The sequence below is a fragment of the Ooceraea biroi genome, chromosome 7, assembly GCF_003672135.1.
Source record: "Ooceraea biroi isolate clonal line C1 chromosome 7, Obir_v5.4, whole genome shotgun sequence".
Taxonomy (NCBI): Eukaryota; Metazoa; Arthropoda; class Insecta; order Hymenoptera; family Formicidae; genus Ooceraea; species Ooceraea biroi.
In genome coordinates this window covers 11,612,385-11,635,790 of record NC_039512.1, presented here as the reverse complement: position 1 = coordinate 11,635,790, position 23,406 = coordinate 11,612,385, and the positions used below count along the sequence as shown (strand labels likewise).

Sequence of the window (23,406 nt, the reverse complement as noted above, 5' to 3'; positions counted from 1 at the left end):
CAACTCAACGGTGAAGTAGTCAAAGTTTCTTTTTCCCTTATTTTTAAATGTACGACGAGCTGGATAACGCAAGAATAGGCATGCGGATGGTATAAAACGGCGCAAAGGAGACAGCAGTTCAAACTGCGTTGCTGGATATCTTGTTTACCTTGCACACGAGATTTTTATTTCCACCAGCACCCACATCAAGCCGCCGATAGGGAGTTACGCACGTACTGTGCCAGCGGCGCCATTTGTTTGGACGCGCCGCGAAGCAGCTTCGCGTTGGAGGGAGGCTCCGCGAGCGAGAGTATCAGAGGACACGCTCGGAGAATGACGCGATCGTGAGCCAACTCGGGGAGCTCGGGAGAACATGCTACCGGGAACGATAAATGTCGCCTCGCGAACCGACCGCAACGCACGACCGCCTCGTCGTAACGGCGCTTGAACGAGTGGTGTTCATCTGCGAATCCTGAAGAAGACAAGGCGAAGCCAGAATGTCTCTGAGCGCCAGCGCGGAAAACCTCTCGTCCGAGGGACAAGTGAGTGCATCGGAGTCGAAAGATCGTTGAGAGATCGCTGATCATACCGCGCGTGACTCATGCAACGCTGACCACTGCCACACCTGTTTCTTCTTGCTATCAGTTGCTTACTTCGTGCATTCACTCGCATAAGTTTTGTATGCGACGTACTTTATGTGTTTCGGAGATCGCGACCGACAACACTGCACTCCGCCTTCGGTTTTTGCAGGCTTCATTGTCATCCCTGCTTAATGCCTTTATGTTCTGCAGCAGGTTTTGCCATGCTAGGATGTCTGTTTATGCTGTGACTGTTATGAGTGGAAACAGTTTATTCTATGAAAACTTTAATTCCCAATTTTGTCAAGATGGGATGTGTATATAAGAGCTTTCAATTTTTTTAACTTTTCATGTTGTAAAGTAAATTATAAACTTTGTGTATGTAATAATATCAGTATTTTTCTATCTTTCATTTTAGAATTCTGTCAGTTGAAGTATCGTGACTTTTCTTGATACTATTTGATACTGCAAGATAAAGAGATTTATTTTTCTAGTGTATTTTTCATTAAAAAATATATATATGTATAATGATCACAATATATACATTAGTATTCAGTATCTCTTTCTCTCAAAAACTTTTTTTTTTAAAGAAAACATCTTAAAAAAGTGTTTCTAAAAATTATTGTAGCTATAAAGTAATTCCACTAATTTATGAATAATTGTGCAAGTCTATCGACATGCACAAAATTTATGATCAGAAGTAATTGATTTACAAACCGTTCATAAAACAAAATATATAATATGATGTTTTTCATTATGTTTAGAATAGTGAACGATGGAATATGTGTCTGGAATTGGCACTGGAAGGTGAACGCCTGTGCAAATCCGGCGACTGCAAGTCAGGCGTGGCGTTCTTCCAGGCCGCGATTCAGGCCGGCACGGACGATTTGCGGATACTGAGCGCGATTTACAGTCAACTGGGCAACGCGTACTTCTACCTGGGTGATTATGTCAAGGCGATGCAATATCACAAACTAGATCTGACACTTGCCAGGAACATGGGCGACAAGTTGGGTGAAGCCAAGTCCAGTGGCAACTTGGGCAATACGCTGAAAGTTATGGGCAAATTCGACGAAGCCATGATATGCTGCAAGAGACATCTGGAGATCTCCAGAGAGATCGGAGACAAGGTATATTGGTATTTTTTTCATCGCTCTTTCACTGTTCTATCATTGTTGCAAGAAAATCAATGTTTCAATCGATTGCAAATTAATCTTGATTTAAAAATGCATGAGAAAATTTTTTGACAAGCAAGGTTCTGTATTTTCTTATAAATTCATTTCTCACTATATTACTGTTTTTTAGATTACTTTTCTCTTAGCAAAAAATTTCTCAATTTATTTTCAACATCTGCACGTGTATTATTTTATTATACATTCTTGATTTTTTAATATATAGCTCAGCGAAGGAAGAGCTCTTTACAATTTGGGGAACGTGTATCATGCCAAGGGTAAGCAGGCGGGTAGGATAGGTCATCAGGATCCGGGAGAGTTCTCCGAGGATGTTCGACAGTGCTTGCAACAGGCTGTACATTATTATGAGTAAGATCATGAGTCGATTAATTCGCATCTTTTTATTAATTTTTATTGACAATTAATGATGTGACTCACTTTTTATTTTACAGAGAAAATTTAGAGCTCATGAGGGAACTGGAAGATTCCGCAGCACAAGGGAGGGCGTGTGGCAACTTGGGCAATACGTTCTATTTGCTGGGCGACTTCCAACAAGCCATTTATTACCACAATGAACGTTTAAAGATCGCCAGAGAATTTGGCGACAAGCCGGCTGAGAGAAGGGCCAACAGTAATCTGGGCAACTCGCACATATTTCTGGGCGAGTTTGAGAAAGCTGCGCAGCACTACAAGTAAGTATCACGATTTTACTGGGTTAAATATCTTGCGATTTTGGCATTTAATCAATTTTTTTGCAAGAATGAAAAGTTCTAAGACTCGGCTACGTCATTTCGCGATTTGCGCTTTCATTGATCGCAATTTTCAGGAGGACTTTAGTGCTTGCACAAGAGCTGGGCGACCGCGAGGTAGAGGCGCAAGCCTGCTATTCTCTGGGTAATACGTACACCCTGCTGCGCGACTACTCGGCGGCCATAGAGTACCATTTATGGCATCTGGGTATCGCCCAGCAACTGAAGGATCGTGTCGGCGAGGGACGTGCTTGCTGGTCGCTGGGCAATGCCTACGCCGCGATGGACAATCACGAGAAGGCGCTGCACTATGCGAATCTGCATTTGCACATCTCGAAAGAGCTGGAGGATCAAATGGGGCAGGCCACCGCGCAGATGAACGTCGACGATCTGCAGAAGATGCTTGGCTTGGAGAAGAGCCAGCAACAGGAGAGCAATAAAGAGAATCTGAATACGCAGAAGTCGGCGAACGCAACATCGAACGTCCCAGCAACCACACCCAACAGGTACAGACTCAGGCGGCAGAGCATGGACAATCTGGATCTCATAAAGGTTTGTATGATCTTCGCTCAATCTAGTTGTCGTGAAATTACAGTTAGATCGGTGCAGTTGTTTTATATTATTTTTCAAACTAGATTCTAATTTTATAATTAATTACTGTATTTCTCTTTTAAGATATTGCATGAAGCTAAATTGGTCGAGAAGTTTTTTATTTCTTTTGTTTGGAATACCTTGCTCACTTATTTTATTAATTTATTAATAAAATCGGATCTCCTTAATTGATCAGCTCACACCCGACGCAAAGCAGAAGGATCAGTCAGATATCGCGTTGGACAAAGGCAGCAACGTTGCGTCGCAGCCATCTCAGAAGGAGGAAGATAATTTCTTCGATCTGCTGTCCCGATTCCAGTCGGGCAGAATGGACGATCAACGCTGCGCGCTCAACACGAAGCACAATTCGAAGTACCGAGCAATCACGCCGGAAGCATCCGAAATGGAGGATAAGTACGTAGAGATATCGTTTCTCATCAAAGACGAGCACCGTCTTACTACGATATATCGAATTTACACCTTTACGGCCAATAAAAATTTGACGATCTTATTTTCAGGGACGGAGAAGATCTGCTGGAGTTAATCGCCGGAATGCAAAGTAAACGCATGGATGAGCAACGGGTGACGTTGCCTTACCTGCCAGGACTGAATACTAACAAGGATGCGGATGATTCCTTCATCGAGATGCTTGTCAGATGTCAGGTATGCGCTGTGTTGCATTATCGAGAACTTTACTACATGCTACTTGGAATTCCACGCATGTTCGAGATACCTCGAGATTTAATGCGCAATAATGCGTTTCTTCTTCTAAAGATTTTTATTGTTTAAAAATTATATCACAAATTTAAAATTAAATTAAATTTAAAATTATATCATTAAATTATAATGTTGTCTTTTTGCTTGCCAAAAACTGATTTGTCTCGTAAAATTGTTTTGTCTGTTTTGAAATATGTTGCCTTTTCTGCCATCAAGAAAGATATCTCGAGCGAAGCATCGTATGTCTGGTTCCAGAGTTCACGTTTAGAGGATCAGCGGAGTCCACTACCAGCTGCGTCAAGCTTACAGGACGCCGAGGAGGAAAGGGGTCGAAGAGCCAACGGAAACGCTCAGTCAGGTTCCACAGTGCCCGAGGAGGACCTTTTCGCCCTAATCCAAAGACTTCAAGCCGGGCGGATGGAGGATCAGAGAGCTTCCGGACCTGGCAAAGCGTGCTAGACGAAAGCAGATGGTGACCCGAGTCGCCATAATACGTTCCATTCGCTAAATTCTTTCGCTTTACGTATTTGTCAACCACATTCCTTCGCTGACCATTCAATCGTCGCTGCAATGCCGTTTTCTTGATTACTTAATAGGATATCGAAGCTCTTGGTACTATATCCGAACGGCCTGGCTCCGATCCAAGAAGGCGACGATTCGAAACGCCTGATTGCGATTGACTAGACATCGTGCCCGAGTGCGAAAATACTTTTAAATCGTAGGATAGTGAGAAGAAGCTTCTTTCCTCACGGTCTTCTCTTAAGGATAGAGGATTTAGGATGAACCTCTGCACCCGGGTCGTCATTTCGTTCGGATGGACTTAACTGTTTATTCGCGTAGATTGTCGCGCGTCTCTGCCAACGATAAGTAACCTCCCGTAATTAATCTATAGTTTAGCGATTGCTGTAGGAGTCAGTTGTGCAAGAGCATTATGAAACAATAATGCAATAATGAACGAGTTTTCAGTTGACGTCTAGGAGTAATAACTGCCGTCTAGTGTCTCCGGCTGTCTGATCGAGTAAATTGTTGAAAAAAAAAAACTGGCTGGTACGAGCTACGTTCGATAAGTAAGTTATCCGTCAACCGCGAATGTTAAATAAACGTAAATGCGTTTGCCGAGCGACCACCTCGTGATTTATGTGACGCGGCGCCGGTAACCGCCATGCACTGGTTAGTATTATCAAGAACTTCACACGACACCTGTTTTTTACACGGGGCTGGAAACGCGCGTGGAAAAGCAGGTCTTCCGAGCACTGCCAGCTTTTGAGGGTGTGAACCGTCCTCGGGAACGGTTTACTTCGCGACGAGGACACGCGGAGACGCGCCCCCGCAATGTTCACACCCTCAGGATCGTAGTTTCATTATTTTTTATACACATATATTTTCTCGCGCGTACTTTTCAATTTACTTCGATCTACTAAGGAGAAGCGCAGGATTATTTTTTTAAGGGATATATATTACGCGCGCGTAGACGTTATGTACAGTGAGTGAGAAGAGTATTCGTGCACCGCCGAGTCTCGCTGTCGAGCGCAACTCTCCTAGTTGCTAAACAATCGTGGATAATCGTGACGCTAATAAATAACTCGCGTGGGAGTAAAAAAGTAAAGTGAGCATGTTAATTATTCACTATGCAACAGAACTGACAAATTGCATAATTTCTCGATAGCACTCTACGTCTTTTCCGATACATAATGTGCGCTTTAGAAAGTTTTCTGCTGTCGTCTTTGAAGTTGTAATCAAAGCTACAATCATGAGCAATTCCTTTAGGCATATTGTTGTTGTTATTATTATTATATTTGCATAAGTATTGAAACAACTGCTAAATCTTGCCGGGTGGCATAGGGGAAGAGGGGTGGCGTGCGTTGACTGCAACGCATTGCAAACGAATAACACTTTACTTTTCGATTCCTCTTCGCGTATATATGTACACATATAGCTAATGTTGGATGAAATATTTTTTAAAGATTTTTAGACAGAGGGGGAGAAGAGTGACAAATCTCTGTAGTTAAAAAAGGATGATGGTGTATGAATATTATTTTTACTTATTGTATGTTTAATAGAACGGAGCCTCATGACGAATATCAGTGCCAAAGATTCTCGATACGCTGAGAAAGGACCTGACAAAAAAGGGGGAGGGAAAGAAAACTTGTTCAATGAATCCGTTATCGTTGCCAGTACGAATGCCATCGCTTGTGCGAGAATTTACTGTCGTGTCTTGTAACAGAAACGTTGACGTGGAGCTGAATGTTACCTGAATTCGGTGAAGCATTGAATTCGTAATTCATGCGTATTCCGTCTCCACTCGTAGAATTATTAATTCGAAACAGATTTCCGTGTCCAATATCGTTTCGATTTCGTTTTGGTTTCGACTTTGAACAATTCGGATTCGTTATGACGCAGTACATCTGTTGCTGTTTCAAGACTTTGTGAATCTAAATTAGGCTGATTAGTCTAAATGTACAAACGTGGAGGACGTACGTAACTGTGGCGTGTCATCTGTTCTAATGATCAAATGTGTACATAAAGTAAATCAAGTAACTCCGTACCAATTAAGATGTCGATTTAGCGACAAAACTGCAACGACATTGTTATCTGCGCTAAAAAAAAAGAAAGAAAAAGTATCGATAATATAAGTTGATTCAACAAGAGTGCAAGAGTAGTGATATACTAATTACCAGATCGATTGCTGAATATGTTTTTGCTATTATGAAATTATGATTACGAGAAATATTGTACATATATGTGCTTTGATTTCATCGCGCGCAATCAGAGAACAGGGGCTAAGAATATTACTGCGACAGCTAAACGATAAATAAATCATGCCGATCGTAGAACTTGCGTGAACTTTTGTAGGACTTACCATTTTTTTTTCTTTTTACTTATTTTAGAGATTATATTATATATTATTTTATATTAATTTTTTTTTTCGTAACGGGCACTCTCGTTACGCTAGACATTAACATAGGTTTCTCTATATTAATCAAGGCGTAATTTTTAATTTGCGATTATCCGGAGTATAAAGTACATTCCATCCTGTCTATATAATACTGTATAATATATATAGAGGATCAATAAATATATACACTTTTTCCAGAATGCTTGATGTATTCAATCTATCACCCTATAAATGTTTTTGAGGTCTGAAGGTGCTGCTTCACGTGTGCTTTCGCTTACGTATGCTTCTCCCATTTTTCACGATATGTCAGAAAAATCCAAGAGCTTTGCTGCCGAAACCAATCGTCATGCTGACGCGAGCACCATGAATACACCATGGTTGGAATGGAAAGATTTCGATCTGAATAACGAGAAATGGGAAATCCCTAAAGATGATTACGACGGATTGTTCCTGGATGCGGAATGTGTCGGAATGCCAAGATCCTTAGAACCTTATCAGTGGATACGAGCCAGGGATTTGAAGCATTTGACTGTACTCTTCCCTCCCTCTGCAATTTTTATTTAATTTAAATTCTGATATGTATATTACATTTATTATCTTTAAATTGAACCAGAATGATCACGTTATGTTACTAATATATTTACGCAAAAATATTGGAATGCGAATTCTTCAGGGTCCTTTGACAGTGTACACGACGACCACAAGATATCCTGATTTAGTCACAAACAATAAGCATCTCTTGAGCAGTGAGGTATTTCTTTGAGTTTAAGTGAAAATGGTTTAATGGTTTGCAAATTATTGGAACATAATAATATACAAAATAAATAATACAATAACGTAATAAAAATAATAAACGGCAATTTTTAGTTTGTAAGATGGTTCATCTCTGCGATAACAAATTTGCAATATTGTGGTCGAGAAGGGTTGGAAATCAGCGGAGAAAATTCGAATTTTGTCTGGGTCAATCGCCATAATCCTTGGCATGGTTGGATGCATGTATACTCCTTGAATAAAGCTGGGAAAGGAGCCCAGCATTTACCAGTGATAAACCCGAATGGTAGATATAATATACGCAGTATTTTGCAATATTTCTTCAATGGTGTACACAGAAAATTTTAATCATCATCTCGAATTTGGAGAATCTAGTCAAATGATTCTCCCTGTCGCTTTCAATATTTCATTATGTTGATCATAAATTTAATTTATATTATATCGCTTCTCTAACACACAGGGGCTAGCACTTCATTCAGTAACTCGCAATCTTGCCAAACAATACATCAAGCAATATTTTTCAGGCAAATACATTGTAAGATTATATTATATGGGATGCTGGCGTCGCATTCTGGTGGATGACACTATTCCCGTGGATAAAGATAGCAGGCCTCTTCTACCGTGTACCTCCAATAACTTCGAGCTATGGCCGATGCTTCTTGCCAAAGCGTTGCTCAAGATTGCTTCGCAGACCTGGACAGAACGCCGCGAAATCGTCGACTTTCATCCGATTGCTTGCCTTACAGGTGCATATTGCATCTCTCTTTTGTATCATCTTATTTTATCTTCTGCCTACACATTAAACAAAAATAAGAAATTACTAAATTTGAACAGAGTTTTCTCCATTAACATTTAGCAAATTTGAAATCTAAAATCTTTAAAATTGTTACTGTTAGATTAATTAAAAAATTACTCTGTTCTAAAAAAATTCTTTATGATGATATAAATCTCAATAATAACTCAGGTTGGATCTGCTTGACGCTAAATATCAAGCATTTATCGTTGCAAGACAAATGGGATTTGCTGACGAAGTATTCCGAGCGCTTTGAGTGGACGCCGCAAACCACTCCAGGTGCGTCCAGATCGAATGTACCTGACCACATAGATCCAATCGCCAATATCCAGATTACTTGTTGCACTATTTCTGCCTTGGTTTCCGAATAGAGAACTCCACGAGTGTTACGACGGGGAAACCCAGAGAAACTCTGCGGCCGCTCGCCGAAACCGAGAAACCTCAACCGATCAGTCTGTTTCTCCTCTTGAGCAACACGCGAGAACTCGGAAGCGATGCAGTGCCTGGACTATCACCCTGCTGGGATCACGTAATCCATGTTGTTCAATCACGTGACGTCCCTTTAGACCCCAAAGATGTAAGAGCGAAATCTCAGCTAGACATTTACCTTAACAGAACGATAAATTTATTGCATATCACAGAAAAGTCTGGATTGTACATGATTGTTTCAATTTTATTTTGATCTTAAAGGTAAAAGAGCCATTAGCACAGTGGAAGATGCATCGCTGGTTGAAATGGGCCATTTCGCAAAACGTAATCAATCCAGCTGATTATTTCGTGCCGATTCGTTACTTAAGATTGATTAATCCTCTCCAAGAGTGCGACGAAAATGTTGTTTATGAATATGATATTGAAGAAAAACCTCTAAAAGTGATTCAGCAACCCAAATCTGCGTGGAAAACGAAATCTCAGAAAATACCGGATTCCTTCACCACAAAAGAGGAAGTTACAGAAAACATTAGCCGATGGATTGATTTCAACAAGCTGGCACCACACATAACGGAAGTGCATCTATTTTACAAACTGAAGTACTTTCAATGCTCGATTCAAGCAACGGGTGACATTCTGAAGACTACAAGTGAAGATCGCAAAGCAACAGCCACGAAAGAAATCAAGAAAGAAAAGAAAGGTATTATCGAAACTGTGGTCTTTGATTTCAACCTATATCTAAATATATTAATCCAATAAACATTTATATGCAATAAGAAATTTTTATTACAAAGTTTTCAAATGGCATATTTAATATTACTGATAGAAATAGATTCAATAATTTAGTCTTTTTTTAAATAATATGGCAAAGAATGGAAAACTCTTGATATCTATAATCCATTTTTTTTATTTACAGATGTCTACGATTGTTCCAGTCAGAATCCAAAGTCCAAAATAAAACCATTGTATTTGTTTTGTGACTCTTTGGAAAGAAAATTCTTTTTGATCAATCTTTGTAGCATACCAAAGAAAAAGAATATCAATTCGCACCAAAGTGATTACGTAATCCTAGAAAAGCACAACTGGTTCTTCGAATCAGATCAGACGGATCAATCGATAACTATTATCACAACTGGCACCAAGTCAACCGTCCTAGAATTGGAAGCTGGTAGACAACTTTTACAAATTTATCGCAGTTCAGAATCAAGTGTAATAATTATCTCCTCTAACACGACATTCTGTCTTGGAAATCGAGCGACGGTGCAGCAGATGATGATGACGGAATCTGAGCAAATTAAACAAATGTCAAAAAAAATCAGCGACAACCTCCGCGCAGCTTATCGATCGTTTGGAACAAAGGATTACCTGGCAATGTTGAAAAATTATTATCAAAGCTACATGCCAAGCTTGCAGAAAGAATCTCCAGTAATCAATAAAAATATTCGAACGCTAATACATCATTCTTTCATGGAAGAACAAGTTCGATTAATCAGAAAGGCCTTTCCCAATGAAGAACTGAAAAATATTTTTCACGCCTTAAGGGTATTTTTCCTAAATCCAGATATTAGACTAGAATACTTCAATTCAGTGACAGATCAGAAGATTCTTCAGGAATTTACCACAGCAGAGATTTCAGAAGACAACAAAGACGTTTTAAGATACATTCAGGGAGCTACGATCATTCAGTCCTTTTTCAAAATGGCTCGTGTAAAAGGATATAAGGATCTTCACAATCCCGATCATCCCATGCATACACAGATCCGCAATGAACTCCACAAAATATCCGATCTATTTGATTCATCCTTCACAAGCCAGTTGCTGAGAAACGTCATCAACCGCCACCATAGTCTGCGAGATCTGTATCCTTGTTCAGAAGACTTCGCACATGTCCTAAATATCCAAGAGTTCAGGGGCGTCCTGGGAAACATCAAGCACGAGCAATGGTTCCCAATCGTTAGACTCGTTGTGAATGCCAAGCCTGCGGAAACGGTTTTAGCTGTCTTCGAACTGCTGGTCGATCTCCCTCGTGTCGCACTGAGCGTCTTCAACAACCAAGACCGACGGGAGATGCCGCGTGTCGTGAACCATGTAGCTCCAGCTCGTTATGAACACCTGCCAACTGGATACACGGTGTTTGCTTACGGTCGCAGCGAGAAACAGCGCTTCAAGGAGCTCGACTGGATGATTCGCGTGATTACTATGAAGGGAGAGTCGATGCTTTATCAATTGGGTGAGCAACAACCTTTATCTTTGGAGACCAAACTACCCAAGCTGGCGGTTGAGACATTGGTTGGTGTGTATATACCGAACATTAAAAATTGCATCTCACGATGGATTCTGCGAGCGACACCGGAAAGCATTGTCTCGATCAGGTTGGCGACTTCCTACAGTCTGGCTGAGGTCAGAATTAGAATCATCGATGAGGAAGGAGACATTCTAACTGATACGAAGGGTGGTTGTACAATCCTGTTACCCGTAGTATATCTAAAACCAATTGAACATCATAAAGTCAAGAAAAGATACGCAGGCGTTGATGAAGAGTCCAAAAATGCAGTGCAAGGGAAGAGTTCGTATTACGTAGAAGCATTTGTGCTTAACGATAGTTGGCCTCTCACAGATGCCGAATGGATGGTCGTAAATCAGGCAAAACTGAAGATCGTGGGAAATCTTGAAACGAAGATACGAGTTGGGAATAAAAAATCGTCAAATTCATTGAAAAAAGACTTAAGACAATTTGTGAATGACGATCAAGTTTTAGAATCGCCATATTGGATTCTTCAAGTTGTCACAGATGCGCAGGATGCTGTAGAAGTACATACGATTTATCACATATACTATTGCAATCTTACTAACAAATGTATGTTAGAATATTTGTTAATAACGTCGTACTAGTTTATACAAAATTCATGAATTCTTTTTAATATCAATTCTCATGAAAATCTTACTTTTTTTGAGCTCTTCATGTTTTCAAAATTGAATACATAATAACAAGTAATGCTTTAATTGAGAAATATTCATTTGCTAGATCTATCAAGATAAAAGAAGAGACGAAGAAATAATACGACTGAAAGAATTCTGGTGGTCAAAAGATCCAGGTCGACGTGAACGTGGGAGAGAACTGCGAGAAGCTTTTCTGAACGCGCGTGCATCGAAGATTGAACCAGAAGCGTCTTCAAATCAGAATGACAGACAGTCAAGAAGAATAATAGAAGACGAAGACATGATATTTTGTCTATCAAATGCGAGGCAACGCAGAACTCTGAAGCCACCAGATTCTCATCTGCTTCCTTTGGATCTAACAAAATACATGCGAGCGAACGAAATCGTGAAACATCGTCAGATAAAAACGAAGAATGACGACGAAATACTGAAGAACCAAGTCGCCGTCAACATTGCCGATAGCGAGAGAAGTTACACCAGTTATCTGGATAAGTTAATTGAACTGGTGAACGAGCAACTACAGCGTTATTCAAAGTTCTTCAGGAAGAAGAAAGAGAATTTTCGACAAAGGAGAACCCTAGTGGATGCAGCTTATGAATCAAGAAAGGTCTACGTTGATAGTCTGGCGTCCGACAGAGCGAAAACTAAAGAAAAGAAGAGGAAGAAGGAATGAAGAAGCTGTATTTTTTCATGAAATAGTGCGATATAATACTTTATGAATTATATTTATCACTTAATAATCTAAAACTAAAAGCGATAACTTAATCGATTAATATAATAGTGTAATAAGAAGATGAATCGGATTATTAAATGATCGTAACAAGCGGTTCTATTTTCAAGAAAAACCGAATGAAATGTGCTATTCAAGACGTTGCTCTCTCTCTCTCTCTTTCAGGAACGCTGTTTTCTTGCGATAGGCACACTTGTTGCGTTGATGACTGTCCACGATCTGCCTTTTAATGGCACTACTCTGACCAAGAAAGAAGTAACAGCAATCTGTCCCGCCCATTTTTCATCCGAGACCAGTCCACGTGGTCTAGCAGGATTATTATGGAACCACGAGAGAGAGATTAGACTAAGGCCTCTCAAGACGTACAGTAGACGCAATAAACGCCCTCGAGTATCGCAACGTTCTTATTAACAGAAATATTCATATATCATTAATACTTTTTGTAAAACCAATTATTTGACTAATTAGTAATAACGTAATTTACTTTTAATTGCAATTTTAAATAGAAATAAAAAAATTAAAAAATTGAAAATCTATTTAAAATTGATTTTGAATTGATTTCAGTTTCAGTTTTGATTCCAATATCAACTTTTATCTACTTTTTATTCTCGTTTTGATCTCAATTGTAGCTTTACTATTTTCGTTTTACAACGTTAACTCTGTCATTTGTATTTTGGCATATTCTCAAGTCTCATATGTAGCTCCCAAGTTCTGTACATCAAGATCATCTATCGTACGCGCTGTACGTACTACGCCAGCATACACGCTGATTGCAGGTGCGGCCGTTAGTGCACCCAAGATTGGCGGCAGCCCAGCTAGCAATCACTGTCGATCATGTTTGTGTTAGGCGATCTCGTCTGTCGCATAGCGAATTACGATCATGGCGCATATCGCCGCATCCCATGCAAAGTGCGTGCGCGTAAATACCGTATCTAGGCATTTAATCCAAGAACGTGCGCGTAACTCGCGGGCGACTCAACTTCATTCTGCTATCGCTTTAGGTATCTTCGAATTATCTCGAATCGGTCGAGATACAACTGAAGTAAAAAATCATAATGTAACAATAGATGTAACAATAATAAGTATAATTTATGTAAAATGTTAATCTTTTAACAAGCATCGTTATATTATTCTGATAAATATCATCAATTAGTTTGTGTGATATTTATAAAATATTTATATAATTACAATTTTTAATACTTGAATTGGATGATCATAAGCCTAATTTTCCATCATTTGCTGAAGGTGTTCCATTAGACTGTTGATTACAATAGACATTAGCAATTCCAAGACTTCATCTATGATATTACGTCGGTGATTTTTGCGCAAAGCTATTCTTCGTCGTGAAACATTACCTATCCCGACATTCGACACGATGTCGAGGCCGCCGGAGTGAGTCTCTACTTTGCATACGGGAGAAAGCGTTCGATTCCTGGATAACCCAAGGGGAGCGAGCAACAGCGTGCTTAACATGGCTCGTTTGCTGCCAGGAATTCGCGTAAGAAAAGTCGAATTATAAAGCTCCTTCCCACAAGTTGCTCAGCGATATTACATTCTTCGATCCACGTTGAGATCAGCTTACTTCTTCAATGATCTATCAACTTCATATTCGTAATGTACTCATTAAAAATAATGCGATACCACAAACCAGTGGTCTCCATCACCGCATAATTCTCAATTAAATCATTCCCCAACTGATCCAACCAAAACCTGAATGGTCTCTCCTTAATCATCAATCTTAAACAATACAGCATGCGCGCAAAGTATTAGGTCATTAACTAAGTAACTCGGGCCGCCTCTAGATGACGATGAATTAAACTAAACGCGTACTTATGACAGCACGATATAGCTCGTCGTATATCAGTTTTATAACATAAGATAATCTTTAAAAACCCATAACCCAAATTATCCAAAAGATCGCTACATTGAGTTGTATATTCAGACGCGACCCGGATTACTTAGTTAATGACCTGATATCAGACAATCCGAGCACAGTAATCAAACATACATTTTCTGCAGTCTCTTCTCACGCACCAATCGACAGATCGTCAGTATAACGTAAGCGTTATTTTCGTTTGATGAAAGCGTGGAATTGTGAATCTGCCCATCACGAGTACTGACACGTACATCAGCGCGTCGCGCGGGTACGCCTGATGCTTGCCCAAGTGCGTGACCAAGTGCGTGAACCCACGTGGATGCGACGCGGTCACGTGATCGTTAGCGAGGGGCAGCCTCCGCTGACAGTCGTCGGTTGGACGCAGAATGCGGACGGCGATTTTACCACGCGGTTCTCGCGGCTTTTATCGGGCATCTCCCGTGGCCTCTCGACTCGCGCGCGAGTCGGCTCCGGCATACCGAGAGTCGCGCTCGAATACGCTTCACGCGTCCCCATTAAGCCCGTGTATCTCGGTTCTCCCCGTTCCTCCTGCTTCCCTCCGCATCAATGCGTATATGTACGTGCGAGCGTGCACACGCGGCTCCGAGCATCGCCGACGCGTTCCCACCCGCATCATCATCGCTCCCAAGCCAAGGATCCTGAAGAGCCGCGCTAAATGCCGTCATCGGCGATGCTGATTACGTAACGGCGGCCGAAGGAACCAGCGCGCAGCTCTCTCATGATCCTTGATCTCACTGGAAACCAAATTTTTTTAATTGAAATAATGTATATTATGGGAAAAATTATAGAAGATGATTTTTAAAAATTGTTGAAATTTTTAAACATTCTAACAAGCTCGCTTAATATTAAATTAGGAGTAGAATTTTTAATTAATGACGACTGAATTTTGCTTCATGATTATTAGCTTAACAGTGACAAAAATGTCTGCAAGTAGGCAAATAGTAAATTATATGCGCATTAGATGTTCTACATAAATGGGACAAAGCTTCCGGACTCTGGAAATGTCGGCCCATTTCTAAATTCCGTGCTGGATCGAAAGGCCAATGTCATCCGGATTTCTCAATCAAAGTCAGTAACCCAATTTGATAACGTCCAGCTCAGGCGTGTGCAGCATTGTGACAGAATGGTCAGCACTAATTTTGAAATTACAGAAATCGTGAAAACTTATCTAATATTACTTATAAAGTTACGAGAGTGCATGTGTCGCGAAATATCGTTCGCCTGGTAAATCGAGACCGTTCCTTCGTTACATAATTATCGACTCCTGATGTAACTGTGGGCGCACAGTAAGATAGATTACATAAGAAAGAAACAGTGATCCCCGTACGAGATGTAATGACGCTATATTTTCACTTGCCCCGAGAAAGATAATTATTCGAAGACAAATGCAAGCTCGCGCTATCCAAACAGACGTAATGATTTACGAGAGCAATTAATTTTTATGAGCCGGCCATTTTTCATGAGACAATTTGTCGTTGCGTTCTGTCTAATTAAAAGCTAACAAAATAGGCTTCTAGATTAATGCACTGACCGTCAATCAAACCAATTTAATTGGAAAACACAAGAAAATATTTTAATTTTCTTTAAGAGAAGCATAGAAGTATAAAAATATAGAAATGTTACTAATTGTTTAAACATAAAAAGCGTTGTTATAAATATTATAATTGTATTTTTTAAATGGCGAGATTTTCAAGAAAAATTTATTCTCTTTCTTGATAATTACAAATTATAATATAACTATAACTATAAAATATAACTATAAAATAAAAACTATGATACATGTAATACAAAAGAGGAATTTATTCTTTCAATTCCCGATGATCCCAGATCCACGGTTCGCTCATCGTACGACCGTCGAAACAAATTAATGGCGATTAATGGATCGACACGAGCAAAAGAAGCTTACTGTCCCGACTTCCGCCAATTTCACGCAAATCGCATTCCCGGCTGATCGATCGAGCATCGGAGCGCATCCTTACGGAACGTATGCACGCGCGTGTCCGTGCCTTCACACATGCACGCGTGGTGTTAACAGCCAAGTAGAAGGGGTGGGCCCGTCGTCGTTGTCGTCGTCTTAACTCAAAGAGGGGGAGAACGAGATCAACACGATGTGTGGACCAGAGGAAGAGACGAGAGACCGATACAGAGAAGCAGAGAGCAGGAGATAAGGATGGCTAAAGATGCTGACGAGAAAGAGAGAAGGAGAGACAGAAGGAGACAGAGACGAAGGCAGAAAGGGAAAGAGAAAGAGAAGGAGCCCTCCCAGATGAGTCTCCCCGAGTCCACAATCTGCGGCTCCAGTCTCGCGTCGAGTCCCGTCGCGGCGCATCTTTCCGAGGTCCGTCTCCCTTGGGACCCCGATCGATCTCGAGCGGGCCCCCCGATTTCGTGTGGTCCGCCGGAAACCGGAAGTACAGCGCAGGTGTCCGGGAAGGTCGCTCGCGCCGGGAGGTCCCCTTAACTTAGTTCTCTTCGTTGGTGACGTGGGATTTTCACGGGTACTCGGAGCCAGAATATCTTGCTGTTGCTTGTGGACAACTAGACCGATGCACCGCCGCTCGATAAGATCCGAACATCACGGAAAGAGAATCTTTTTTCATGCAAAAATCTTGCGCGCAGACTTCAGCAGTACATCGCGCCTCCTGTTGTAGGAGGCTGCTCGCTGACAAGCGTGGTTCATTGTTAGAAATTAAATTACGAGCTGTTGGAGACGTAATTTTGAAAGCAGCTAGAAATAATCAATTGTTCTACGTTAATTTCTCGACGATGTTCCGATTCAAATGGTACGGTGGTGCATGTTACCGATTCTTCTTTTCGTCCTTGCTTGAAGTTCTTAAAACTGAATATTGCGAAATTATGTTTGAGAAATATTAAAATGTTAATGTTTTGAAACACGGATATAATCGCGAAGTCAGACTTCAGGAAGTTCAAAGTTCCAAGTCTCCTTGATCGCGAAATGATCTTTTCGAGATCCGCTCTGACCTCATACGTTAGATAGGAAGAGATGCAGAAAAATTTGACACACACCACATCGCCAATTACGTCACAGATCATCAGCTGGACACCAGTTAAGAATTAGATCCAATCGTCGATCTGGATTGGGCTCTCTCGGTCCGTGAAGAGTGCTGATCTAAGCGAACAATTTTTTGAGGATGATCTTTGATCGCAACTCTTGCCTCGTTCATGCATGATCGCGCACATCGTCAGAGATCATCGCGTCGAACACGATTAATCGCGAATCTCGATCATCTCTATCAGTCGTCACGTGTGTCAGAAATTTGTTAGCGCGAATACTTGCAAGCGATTCATTCGAGAGAGAGAGAGAGAGAGAGAGAGAGAGAGAGATTTTATTTCTTCAAGAGCAACATGATGATAAAATAAATGTTTAACTGCAAGAGAAAAGATACTTCTCTATTTTTCAGTTGAAATATTCTATTCCAAATCGAACTCTTCTGAGAGGAAGAGATTTTCGTTTTGTTGCAGGGAACTCTCCACAGGCTCGATAACGCTGTAGATTTTACGAGCTCGTTCGTTGCAGTGATACGTTTCAAAGTCGAAACACTCTGGTCGAGAAAGCTATCTCAATTCGCTTCGCATGTAATAGGACGGACAAGGCCTGATCTTTTTCCGCGAGAGTCGCGCAAGTTTATGGGACTTTAATGATAGGCCTCGCCGGTCCCATCTTTGCGTTATGATAACGAGTGAAAGCTGCATGGACAGGCGCGAATTTGCGAGGAACGCTGCTTCAATCGAAGTCGACTTTTCCGCTTTTGTCTCAGGGTAGGGAAACTGGTTCCAAGCGATAGCGACTTCTCTAAAAAACGGAATCTGCATGTGGGAAATAATTTCTGAAGCAATAAACATACGCAATGTAGACAGTTAAAGTATTCGATAATATTATATTTGACTTGAAATCTGTAAATTGTTCTTTTAGTTGTACGTTTGTTGAACTATCGATTTTTTCAAATCGATTTGCGATATATACTTGTTCGGTTAAAACAAGTGGACGTTAAAGTTTGATTTGTTTGTCTCTACTGAATGTTGGAATTTTATATCTTGATTCTGATCGTTTCAAGACCTTGACATTTTAGAACAATTGCTGATTGACAACTCATTAGAATCTTAATAAAATTATAAAAATTAATATAAATCTTTATAATAAATTATTATAAAGATTGGTGCATAACAAAGACATTTCTGTTAAAAGCTTTCAGAATTTACATTTACAAATATGCAATGTTCAAGATAATTGATTTTACATTCGGTTAAAAAATGATTGCAGAATAAGAACTTTTAATTCACGCGTGTGTGTGAGAGGAAGGAATTAAGAAGAGCATTTTCTAAAGGAGCATATTAAATTTGTGAATTGTTTTATTAATTACGTGTTAGTATACATCTTAATACGAGACGTATTTCAGAATAAAGATAAATTATTCGCGCGGTAGTGTGAAATTAATCATAAATTCTCGCCTCTCGCTCGCCAAAACGCCAGTTATGGTGGATATTTATATCAGGAGATAGTTGCTTCTATCTCGTCGTACTAATTTGGCGCTTCCGGAAAGGCGTCACAGTCACGAGCGAATTATCGTACGTCGTCTTTCTCGGCGAACAAATTTACACGGCAAAATGGAAGGTGATGAGAAAAAGGACACCTGAAGTGCTTATAAAATCTTACTATATAATTGCAAAACGATATATTAATATTGTACGACTCTCAAAAAATTCCAGACTGTTAAAATAAACTTGAAACTAAAAAAAAGTGTAGTTGCAATATTACTCGCGCAGCAGCACGTTGTAAAGGACGCAAATCGTTCTTGCAGACGGTGGAATGATCGCGACGGCTTGGAAAAACTCGAGATCGATCGAGGATCATGCATGTTAGGTGCGCATGTGTCGACGAGGTTGCAAGCTAAAAGGACAATCCGGGAACAATCGAAAAGGGAGTCACAGACGACTAGGAAGCTGCGAGTTCTTTGCACAGGATGTCCGCTTTGGTGTTACTGACCGCTTGGATCGTCCTGGCGTGTCATCTCGTCCAGGATGGGGTAGCAACGGGACAACGGTTCACCCAGAATCCCTCTCAGGACCTGGACAACACTCTGCAATCGATACCACCCCTCGGGTGAGTATTCGCACAGTTTTATGATTAATTTGATCACACAGTTGAGGCCGTCTTTGAGTATGATTAAATCCGCAGATAAGGCTTGAAAAGTTTCATCAGCGAAGATCTCGTGATCGATGTCGAAATGGCTTTGCGAAAATAGTTCTTGTAATATTCAAGTATTTAAAGTATTAATTCAATTAATTTTCAAGACGAAGATATTTTATTTCATTTCATAGAAATTTCTGTAGGAATGAGGAAGATATTAAATTTTATTTTTGCTCTTGAATTTAATTGAAAAAATAAAAAAGTGGATTATGATATCTCATAATATATATTTCTTAAATAGTGTATATTTTAGATTGTGTAGTCTTCTCCATATCTGTTAAAATGCTTTAACAATTAAATAACTAACAATCAATATAATGGCATTATTAAAACTAATATACTAAATGTATTCATTATTTTATTTCACTTGTAGCATGTCTGCAATCTTGATCGGAAACAATAACGTTAATGTCTGTCTCCTTGAGATAAATAAAAAACTGACAATGTTGGAATAACGAGATAATTTCAAGTAATAACGACGGGACTCATGAAATATATTTATAATGACAAAGCGTGTGTCAGAAATTTTGGCGTCCTTGAGGTTGCTCGGTCATTTAGGAAGCTTAATTCATCTGATCCAACTGAGATACTCTTAACAACCCAGTATTTCGTTCCAACGCGGATCTCTCGAGAGAATCCGATGATTCTGTCGCGCGACTACCATCCTCGTGAGTTAAATGGTGCGATAACACCTAATTGGGTTATCGGAGTGTTACGTTATACGCAACGCGTTGAATTCTACTCAAGTCGCGCCTATTTTTCGCAATAAAAGTCAAGTAAATAAGTCAAATAAAATCCTGCACTTGCGCTATTTTTACACTCGCTCTCTCGGCTTCGGCATCGCCGCGGATGTTTTTGCGATCGTGCGGAAAGCGAATGGGATAATAAACGGGATTAGCCGCATACATCCATCCATTATAGCCAATTGACGATGGTATGCGCGCAATAGCGGAAATATTTTTCCAGTGTACGTGCCAGGCGCGTTTTAGCAGGCTGGCTTCCTTCGTTTTCTGCTGACTTTGAACTAATTTTCACTTCCTTCCACTTCTAGAAACCTTAAATTGAGTTTCAAAATTGAAAAAATATCAATATACAACTGTTTTTCGTGTAATTGCTTTAATTACTATTTAGCTATAAATATTGCAATTTTATGATATCTCTATTTACAAGAAATACATAGCAAAAATATTTTTCTAATCTGAATTATATTGAAATGAGTGTATAACGTATTCTTACACACAATATACTCAATACATTGCATTACAGTCCATCGAATTTCGTATGACCCAGTAAGAACTTCTTTCGAGGGAGTTAAAGAAGACAAGGTTGCATAATTATGCGAAACGAAGATTGTGAGCTTGCATAATTATGTGAATCGTTACGAATCTAATACGCGTGGGAATATCAGCAGATCTTAAAGAAGCAATTTTATAGAATAATTTGATGGTGTCGACACTAATTTCCATTACTAATTTCATCATTATAATATGTCGTAACTGGATGAATAATATTAATCGTGTCTCATCAAAACTCGGCTAAATATTAACTCATGCGCGTTAAGCGGTGTTCAACAGTGCCATAAAATTATGTAGTTTATTATTTAATTCATTAATTTTTCCAACAAGGATTTATAGTTTTCCTTGCTTTCGTTTAATGATATTATTTTCGCTCGTGATTTAATTTGCACTTTCCGAAGCGCTCGATAGCGACTTGAGAAAATATAATTTCGCCTATGAGCCGCCTGTAAATATGAATAAGTTTGTTTCATTATCTTTACAGTCAGTGGAATATAAATGACAAAGTTCAGCGATTGTAGGGCAGCAGTTATCTGTAGTCGGCTGATTACACGTTTTACAATCCTTCGCGTCTCCGTCCAGCCGCGACAAATATCTCCTCGCTTTAGTCGCCCTCGCACACCTTCATCAGTGTATAATATTTAAAACTCAATGATCCCGCAGCTCTCTGCATCCAGCATCCAGCCGTTCGCGTCTTCAAAAGGACGCCGACAACGAAGTAGCGATGCGCTAAATGGAGATCCCATCGCGGAATTATATCTAATTGATGTGTTACGGTATTAATAGCGCTCTTAAATGTCGGCGGTTAAGTAACGCTAAACAGTGCTTTTAATTGCTTCTGACAGGATAACCATTAATACATCTTCATTAACCGAGTGCTCGCTTAACCCTTCCGGTCGCGAATGCCTGCTTTGTCGTTTAATCTTAAACGTTTATAATCGCGCTTAGATTGTAAAAAACAGTTGGCGACGTTTCCTAGATTCTTTGTAATTTTGTATTTTTATATACTCTCGACTTAAATATTATTAATCTGTTTATATTATCACTATTCTCTCTATCTCTTTTCGGGAACCCGCGTTCGTCCAGCATAGTTCATCATATCAATCAGAAACGGTATCAGAGATGTTCGCGAAAAACGCGAACGCGACACGCAGACCGGATGGCCGTGGAAACTTTTACAAATCCCGCGAAAGACGCTTCTCTCCTCCTCCGCGGTGGTTGCAGCTGCATTATCTGGCCGCTTGATAAACGCGCGTCTCCACGTTAATTAATTAACGCGGATGCTGGAATGCGGACGAGCGGGCGAGCGCGATAAGCCGCGCGGTACCCCGGAATATGAAGTGCATTCTGCGGCGTTTTTATCGGAATCCCCGAGATGACCCGATCACCGTCATCCGATGATCATCTGCGTATTATACCGGCGAGTCATCAGGTTTCGCTGAATGATGAACGATGCCCGGCGCGAAGCCTCGGCGTGCCGTTCGTCGTTGTCATTATCGCTTGATCATCATCGATAACGCGGCGCGAGAATGATCGACCATAACTCGCGAAGAAAACCTCCCCTTGGATGGACGCAGCGATGCATAACCGACGAAGAAATACTGCCACACATTACAACAACGTGATTGCGCCGTTCTGCATTAAATTTGCCGGTAAATTTTATCGTACAGTTGTGGTTTTTTATTCCAATAATTAAAAGCAATCGAGGACCGATAAAAGGTTCTGAATTTTACGGTTTCTAATTTAGTCAAAGTCACAAATATTTTAATAAAATATTGCAAGTTGTAAATTTGATTTATTTGAAATTCAATTTATAAGTTACTCAATGTACATGAAAAGTTCTTTCAATCAAACAGTTTTTTAAATAATAAATAGTATTATGAGAACAGCAATGATGTAAATGATGGAATAACACTGACTAATCAAGTATTCTACCGAACTGTACCATTTGTAAAATTTATTCAAGGACAAATCAGGTATTATTCAGTGGCTCTAATAAGACGACAGATAAAAAATAGGATGTAGGGTCGGTTTTCACTGTAACGGGATCGCCAGTTAAAATTATCCACGGTTAGTCCGAACTACTTAGGCCGATTTGAGTCGCGTATTACGCGATGCCGCCAGCAGGAAGTGAAAAGGCAATTCCTGGGGATGCGAAGGCAGTTAGCAGTTACAACCGCCATTGCAACCTTCGGAGCGAATGTACGACAAGACGCCCCTCGTTCAGGGCAAATCTTCCATCGCTACGTTAAAGAGAAACTCGTGTTTTAAATCTTAAAATTAATAACAGATAGACGACAAAATTTCTTATAACAAAATTTAATTTAGATACAACATTGTAATGTTTGCCATTTATTTATAATTTTCTTATATGTGAATATAAAGTGTAGATGTTTCGCTGTCCACTCAGAAGAAATGTTCGTGTCGGCGTTAAAAGGAATTAATGTCTAGGAAGATTTTGTTAGGAGTGTACAGGAAACTATGTCGAAGTAATGAAGCTGTCAGCGGCCGAAGGTTGTTAAACCTAACCGACAGGCAACGTAACGATAAGAAAACATGTCGCGCGTTAAGCTGTTCTTGCGCCGGCTCATCACGCCGACTAATTTTGATTTAAAGCGTAATTCAGCCTCGTTACACCCCGCGCGATCGTAATGCAGCGA

The 23,406-nt window shown here is 40.1% G+C and overlaps 3 protein-coding genes across 3 annotated transcripts in view; all 3 read left to right on the top strand.

The window, feature by feature from the left end:
* Window positions 1-476: 476 nt before the first annotated feature.
* LOC105279813 (G-protein-signaling modulator 2) lies at window positions 477-6,879 on the top strand. The gene is made up of 8 exons (XM_011339853.2): window positions 477-521; window positions 1,322-1,687; window positions 1,956-2,098; window positions 2,182-2,421; window positions 2,556-3,030; window positions 3,266-3,483; window positions 3,588-3,732; window positions 4,042-6,879. Exons 1-8 carry the CDS (start codon window positions 477-479, stop codon window positions 4,243-4,245), a joined length of 1,836 nt encoding a protein of 611 aa, XP_011338155.1. The 3' UTR covers window positions 4,246-6,879.
* A 102-nt stretch (window positions 6,880-6,981) lies between these two features.
* On the top strand, window positions 6,982-12,288 carry LOC113562268. The gene is made up of 6 exons (XM_026971102.1): window positions 6,982-8,199; window positions 8,418-8,525; window positions 8,618-8,823; window positions 8,937-9,375; window positions 9,592-11,486; window positions 11,701-12,288. The coding sequence occupies exons 1-6, from the start codon at window positions 8,004-8,006 to the stop codon at window positions 12,286-12,288; spliced, it is 3,432 nt and encodes a 1,143-aa protein (XP_026826903.1). The 5' UTR covers window positions 6,982-8,003.
* A 4,359-nt stretch (window positions 12,289-16,647) lies between these two features.
* The window catches only part of LOC105279814 (fibrillin-2), a 30,034-nt gene continuing 23,275 nt past the window's right edge, over window positions 16,648-23,406 (top strand). The window contains exon 1 of the mRNA XM_026971269.1: window positions 16,648-19,364. Coding sequence (XP_026827070.1) covers window positions 19,225-19,364 — 140 coding nt within the window. The 5' untranslated portion in view covers window positions 16,648-19,224. The remainder of the gene's footprint in view (window positions 19,365-23,406) is intronic.

What these genes read in the sequence shown, in the direction of transcription:
- LOC105279813 (XM_011339853.2), top strand. Translation starts at nt 477, where the DNA reads ATGTCTCTGAGCGCCAGCGCGGAAAACCTCTCGTCCGAGGGACAA. An exon ending in ACAATCTGGATCTCATAAAG is followed by an intron (nt 3,031 to 3,265) that starts GTTTGTATGATC and finishes TTAATTGATCAG; the next exon opens with CTCACACCCGACGCAAAGCA. An exon ending in GCATCCGAAATGGAGGATAA is followed by an intron (nt 3,484 to 3,587) that starts GTACGTAGAGAT and finishes TCTTATTTTCAG; the next exon opens with GGACGGAGAAGATCTGCTGG.
- LOC113562268 (XM_026971102.1), top strand. Translation starts at nt 8,004, where the DNA reads ATGGGATGCTGGCGTCGCATTCTGGTGGATGACACTATTCCCGTGGAT. An exon ending in TCCCTTTAGACCCCAAAGAT is followed by an intron (nt 8,824 to 8,936) that starts GTAAGAGCGAAA and finishes TTGATCTTAAAG; the next exon opens with GTAAAAGAGCCATTAGCACA. An exon ending in ATGCGCAGGATGCTGTAGAA is followed by an intron (nt 11,487 to 11,700) that starts GTACATACGATT and finishes TTCATTTGCTAG; the next exon opens with ATCTATCAAGATAAAAGAAG.